Source organism: Myotis brandtii, unplaced genomic scaffold (assembly GCF_000412655.1).
Source record: "Myotis brandtii unplaced genomic scaffold, ASM41265v1 scaffold500, whole genome shotgun sequence".
In the NCBI taxonomy this organism is placed as follows: Eukaryota; Metazoa; Chordata; class Mammalia; order Chiroptera; family Vespertilionidae; genus Myotis; species Myotis brandtii.
The window spans coordinates 1,936,272-1,942,828 of record NW_005369062.1 but is presented as its reverse complement, the minus strand read 5'-3'; the positions used below and the strand labels follow the sequence as shown (position 1 = coordinate 1,942,828).

The window sequence follows — 6,557 nt, the reverse complement described above, 5'->3', positions numbered from 1 at the left end:
AATATATTTTTATTACATGTTATATATTATATATAGTTGTATACATATAATTCTAAGGGGAAAATGTTACATTTTTCTGTCTCTTAAGAGATAAACACAATGGTTACTTTTTCTATTGGTAATGATTGTGTTCATCTCTCTCAAGGCAGTTTCTAACTCTTCTGAGCAATTTAAAATCTTGTCCTTGTGAAACCGTGGAAACAAGTCTGTTTAAATATTAGGCTGAACACATTCCAGGACTTGCTCAAATTCAAATTATTTTGTATACTTTTTAGTGCTTGATAAAAAGACTTCATTATTTATGAGAAAATGTGTTTTATCTTGCAAATGGTGTTCAAACATTAGCTGACTATTTTACAGAATGAATGTTTATGAAGCTGACATGACACTATCTCAAAGAACCTGGCAGGTTTATTGACCTTTTGCTTGCTTTTCTGAACATTTGTTAATATCACACATTTCTTTCTAATTTATACTAAAGTATGCAAATGTCAATGGTGTGAAAGACCACTGCAGTGGAAAATTTAATATATTACTTTAGTAATGTACTTGAGCTAAATGAGTGAAGATTTAATGGCACATAAAAAAACATAATAATTTGTATGACATTTTGAAGAGAATTAAATAATTTTGAACACGATTCTTTAACAATCAGTATTATACTGTTCATTCTTCAACAGGCAGTATTATCCTATATAATAAAAGGCTAATATGCAAATTGTCCCCTAACCCGCGTCCCCTTTCCCTGGCCAGCCCGGCCCAATCAGCCCCGATTGGAGCAGGTGGACCCCACTAGTACATGAATTCATGCACAGGGCCTTTAATAGTTTTCATATAGACACAAAGCATAGTGATTACCCTAAACTCAGTATTTTCAAATTCACATATGTAAAGTCATATAAGCTATAGTCAAAATTACTGGTTGCCAGTTTTATATCTGTTTCTTCAGCTGTACCTTTTGATAATTCAAATTTAAAACATTTTGTAAAGTAGCTTTTATAAACTGTAATGTATTTGCTGCCTTTGTGAGGTGCTGTATAATGTTATAATTTCTCCATGTAAACTGAATGCTTGGACTTTCAATACAGTATTCTAGAAAGCAATAAATTAAAAGAACTTCTTACACATAACAATATTGGATGAATCTCACAGAACTTATTTTGAACATAAAAAGTCAGTAACAAAAGATGTAGTTAGTGTATGATTCCACTATGTGAAATTCAATAAGAAGTAAAACTAACTCAGTTAGAATAGCAATTACTTTTAGTGTGTTGGGATATTGACTGAAAAAGAGCATGAAATGTTTTATATCTAGATAGAGGTGTTGGTTACATGCATATACATATATAAAATTACATCAAGATAAACACTTAAGATCAGTACATCTTACAAGTTTTTATATGCCTCAATAAAAGTATAATTATATATGTATGAATATAGACATATACACATACACATAATTATGTATAATTACATATTATATTTTTATTGAGATATAAATACTGTAAATTGCTCTAATGTATACATACCCACACATTATGCAAGCTTCTTAAACAATGACTTTTAATTGAAATTTCATAGTACACATAATTTTATCTTTGAAATTAGTTTACTTAATCCACAAAACCTAAAGCAGTATGCCTCTACTATCATTTTGGATCTCAACCTAAGAACACATGTTTTACTTATTTACTTTAAAGAATTCCCACCCTTTCCCCCTACGATAGACTACAAAAATATGGTCACAATATGTTACAATTCCTGCCATCAAGAAATGGAGTCTGTTTTTTACTCCTTGAATCTGCACTGGATTTGCAATTTGCTTTTCTAATAGAATGAGGTAGAAGCCACATTATACTAGTTTTGAGCCTAGATCTTCAGGGGCTCTACACTCTTGCTTGCTACTTGTGGGATCCTTGCCACTGCCACAATGAAAAAGCCCACACTGGCCTGTTAGAGAATGAAATATCACATGGAGCCATTTAACCAATCCTCAGATGCCCAGTAGGTGCCCACAGATAAATGAGTTAACTCAACTGAGATTAATTGAGCCTGTCTGTGATCACCAGAACTACCCAGTTAAGCCCAATGCAAATTCACAAACCACATTATCATGAGCTAAGTCAATGGCTGCTATTATGTCACTAAGTTTTTGGTTGGTGGGCAACAGAGCAAAGCTAATTAATGTCAATCCATTATAATTTTTTACCTGAAAGAGTAAATTTTTAGTAAAATACTTCCATCTTTGGGCCACAGTCTATGGTTACTGAGAAATATGAGCATTTGTTAGATCAATACCCTTACCTGAATTGGATTCCTATAGAAAGACTCCTTTCCAGAAGATGGGAATGACATGGCAATAATACGTTCTGGAAGTCAAAATAGTCACTATTATGAATATCATTATAGATGCCAAACAATATGTGACAACTTAATTTACTAATAACCAGACTCCTTTTTCACAGAAAAAAAAAACTTTCAGGGTTGAAAATGATAGAAAAAACTAACTAGCCCTCAAGATAATCAAGATAATATAGTAAATTATCCAGTACAATGACCATTAAACTCCCCTGTGTTCCCAACTCAGTTGGTTCCAGCCACATGCAAACAGATTTGTGTTGACCTCAGTCTGGAGCTCCCCCTGTAGTGGGAATTTATTTTTTACTTAAACACCAAAGGAAAATGAGAGATCCGGGCTCCAGGGATGTTGGGAACTGCCAGGATGCTTTCCAGTGATCCTGACTCAGAAACCTGATATCTACAAAGCAATGACCTTATTCTCTGGGGTTCTAGGAAAAGAAGAGGTTTCTTTGGAATCCTTTGGACCCAGAATAACTACTCAATAAATTCTAAACCAAACAAATGGAGTCATCTGAAAATCCATTCAACTTCCTGTATTGTAACCAAGTAGACCTTATTTGAGATGACAATAAAAACATTGTCAGGGTTAAATTACAAATATGTCACACTACCATAGTGGCATACTTCTTCATGGATAAACAATGCTTTGAAAGAACATGGCTTAGAGAAGGCAAGAACAACAACAATAAAAACCCCACATAATTACTTACACACACAAAAAAGTGAAATCAATTTAAGTAAATCAACAGTTAAATTTCACAAACCAGTAACATAAGTGAGGTCTAAGTCAAATCCATCTTTCTTGTATCGTCGTTTGTTTCCTGAAACCTGAGCATTTAAAAGAATCATTAATTTGTAAAACATAAATCAACATAAAAATAAAGATCATTATATAGATACCTATAACCCTTGCCAGTATTTCCTAAAACACATTTTTCTGAACCATAAACATGTTTTGCCCACTTACCATCCTTCTGGTCAACTTTTCAAGCTGTCTTTCTTCGTAAGCCAGATGAAAAATTCTCATCAGAATGATAAGGCGTAGAGACCGAAGGAGAATTACCAATCTAACAATAAATTAGAAAGATCAATTTTTGCTTTGGAAACGATGTTTTTCTCAATGTGATCTAAGTATAGAGCAGTGGTTCTCAACAAGGGATAATTTTGCACCTACTACCCCATGTTTCCCACCCAGCCACCTAGGGGACATTTGGCAATGTCTGGAGATATTTTTGGTTGTCACAATTGTGTGTGACAGCCCCCCATCTAGTGGCAGCCCCCATAATAAAGAACAATCTGATCCCAAATAGCAATAGCGCTGAAGCTGAGAAACTGGTTTAGAGAAATAGTTGTATGATAGACACTTAGAATTTGTAGATTTAACTTTTGTGGTTTAAGATGAGTATTTTTCAGTCTTTTTCCCATCAATACAAACTGAGGATTCTTGTTCACCTCTGTTACTTCCATCAGTAACAGAGGTTCTCTACAGCTGCTAACACATCAGGCAGGCAGCAGGTTGGGATACTTCGCAATGGGCTAGCTGGTGTCCCGCCTACCGTCAGAAAGAAACACAATGGCAGAGAACTGATGGTGGGGACTAGTGCTTCCCTAACTTGAGTGTACATACTGATTCTGTAGGTCTAGAATGGGCCTGAGGTGTTTTTCTTCTTCCAAAGAGGTTCTCTACAGCTGCTAACACATCAGGCAGGCAGCAGGTTGGGATACTTCGCAATGGGCTAGCTGGTGTCCCGCCTACCGTCAGAAAGAAACACAATGGCAGAGAACTGATGGTGGGGACTAGTGCTTCCCTAACTTGAGTGTACATACTGATTCCGTAAGTCTAGAATGGGCCTGAGGTGTTTTTCTTCTTCCATTTTTAGCAAGCGCTTAGGTGATGCTAAGGTTGCTGGTCAGAGGACCATTCTGGCTCCAGTTATTTTCAAACAACTCTAAAACCTATCAGATAATGTCAAATAATGTCGGAACCTGAAGTGAAGTCCTGGGAAGCTGGATAGCAGAAAGAAGCAAGCTATTTGATGAATGAATAAGCCTAGTGAGCCAACCCAACATTTACATCCCAGTACACATTTGCTCTTCTTTTCCTCATTACCAGAGTAGGAAGAGGAAGAACAAAAAGAAAAATCCATCAGTGTCTCATACACATTTTAGTTTTCTAATCCCTAACAGTTCTAACTTTGTCTCAGCTTTCTTAATTTTAAATACACTATCCTGAAAATTTTACCTCTGTATTGCTACCCATGTCATCTAGTTTTATGTTCCATTTGCTGTTCTTTAGAGAATCATCATTGGAGTCATTAAAATTTTGCATATGCTCAAATCAATATTCTCTGGTAGAAAAAACTAGGAATTTCATGTGTCATTTGTGGTTGAAGCTCAAATTCTAATAGTGTGAATTTAAAAATGTGGAGAAGTTGAAGTTACTACAGAGGTAAAGTCCCTAGTTTTTTCTTCAGGTGTTCTATCTTCTTCATTCAACTAAAGATACTTAGTGTGTACACCCTTCGCTGGACCTACCAAGTCTTTAGTTTCCATGTATGTGGAAATTAGTCTAAACATTTCATTTTCAAGCAACTTATCTGGCACAGAATCAGGACATTCAAAGTTAAAAAGATTACACAAAATGAAAGCCACAGAAAATGAAGAAAAAATCTTTGAGAGAGATGAATCATATGTTTCTTACCTGGGAATATCTTTAAAAATCTCATAGTCATAAAAAGTATCATTGAAATCAATTATTAGAGTCACTACAATAATGGCAGCATCCATGGAATTAAGTATATCAGAAAAATATGATAGTATCCTGTAGTATAAAACAAAAAAGTACGTTTATGCCCCCCAAAGAAGAGATGGGGATATTTGTAAGAACACAAAGTATTTGACTCATTCCCATTAAGCATTCTACTTTAATAAATTATTTAAAATTCATTTTATAAACTAGACTAAGGGTATAATATTCATTAATATATGTGTAAAAAGCATCAATTTGTCCATTTAAGTATAGTATGGGCTATAACCAAACCATTAAAGAAGAGGCAAGCATTGCCTTCACATAGGTGCAAGAGAAAGGAGGATGTTTGGCAGTACTATTGGGCAATAGAAGCTGAACATGACACACTTTTAGAGCAACTGGGACTGTGAAGAATGCACAACAGGAGCTTATGAGAGGAAGAAGGGTCCACAACTTTGGCCTGCAAACTTATCGTCTGGCTTCGCACCTGCAGAGCAATCCCTAACCAATGCTGAACTTCTATCCACTGAACCTTCCTCCCAACATTGGCTACTTCAGCCATGGCACTGGTGCTCCAGAGAAAGCTTTTCCCAAGTCTGGGTAGCCCTTTCAGCCTCTGAGTGACCTGGGAGTGGGCAGCTGTCCTTAACTCAAAGGCATTAGGATAGTTCACAAGGAAAGGAGAAGGCTGGGGAATTTAGTCCCTAACTCCCACAGCAATAAAACTCCAAGGCGTGGCTCACTCTATGCACCTTCTCAGAAAGCAGAGAAAATCAGCTGCTGCCTCAGTACCAAGCTGATGGAATAACCATGCCTCAGATCTCCTGTGACCTTGACAAAAGTTTTTCTTTTAACTGAGGTAGGGGCTGTTCATGTTCTATTTAACATACTGTCAGCTTTTATTTAGATTCAGTTATTAATGAAATATTAATATTTATACAAATGTTTCACATACATGTTCCTCTTAATATTTTGTATGTAGACACATTCCTGTCTGGCTCCATTTTGCAAACCCAAAAGGGGTTTACTTGTTGAAGAAACCATCTAGAATACACTGTCAGAGACTAGAGGACCAGTTGCAACAATAATTTTAGAGCCCAATCCTATCTAATAATAGACAAACATGGTAATTGACTGTACCTCTGCCACGCCTCCCATTTAATAATAGACAAACATGGTAATTGACCGTACCTCTGCCATGCCTCCCATTGGCTAGTCAGCACAATATGCAAATTAACCGCCAATAAAGATGGCGGCTAATTTGCATACTGCAGGCAGGGCGGGACAGCGCCATCCTACCTGCCCCACCACCATCTGGGCCTGCTATTTGCAACCTGGGGTGGCGGGCGTCCATGTGCAACCCAACCCAGGGCAGCCAGGCGGTGCAGCAGCGATCGGCCAGCCTGCCGGGCCTCCATCCGGGCATCTCGTGTGGGACCCGACCCGG

The 6,557-nt window shown here is 36.9% G+C and overlaps 1 protein-coding gene across 3 annotated transcripts in view; it reads right to left on the bottom strand.

The window, feature by feature from the left end:
- The window catches only part of LOC102263962 (phosphatidylinositol 3,4,5-trisphosphate 3-phosphatase TPTE2-like), a 103,088-nt gene that overhangs the window by 95,978 nt on the left and 553 nt on the right, over positions 1-6,557 (bottom strand). For 2 of the 3 annotated variants that reach the window (XM_014548309.1, XM_014548310.1), the window contains exons 2-5: positions 5,063-5,182; positions 3,329-3,428; positions 3,126-3,189; positions 2,305-2,369 (exon numbers count right to left, since the gene is read on the bottom strand). In XM_014548309.1, coding sequence (XP_014403795.1) covers positions 2,305-2,369; positions 3,126-3,189; positions 3,329-3,428; positions 5,063-5,182 — 349 coding nt within the window. The remainder of the gene's footprint in view (positions 1-2,304; positions 2,370-3,125; positions 3,190-3,328; positions 3,429-5,062; positions 5,183-6,557) is intronic. The other variant, XM_014548311.1, reaches the window with a different exon arrangement.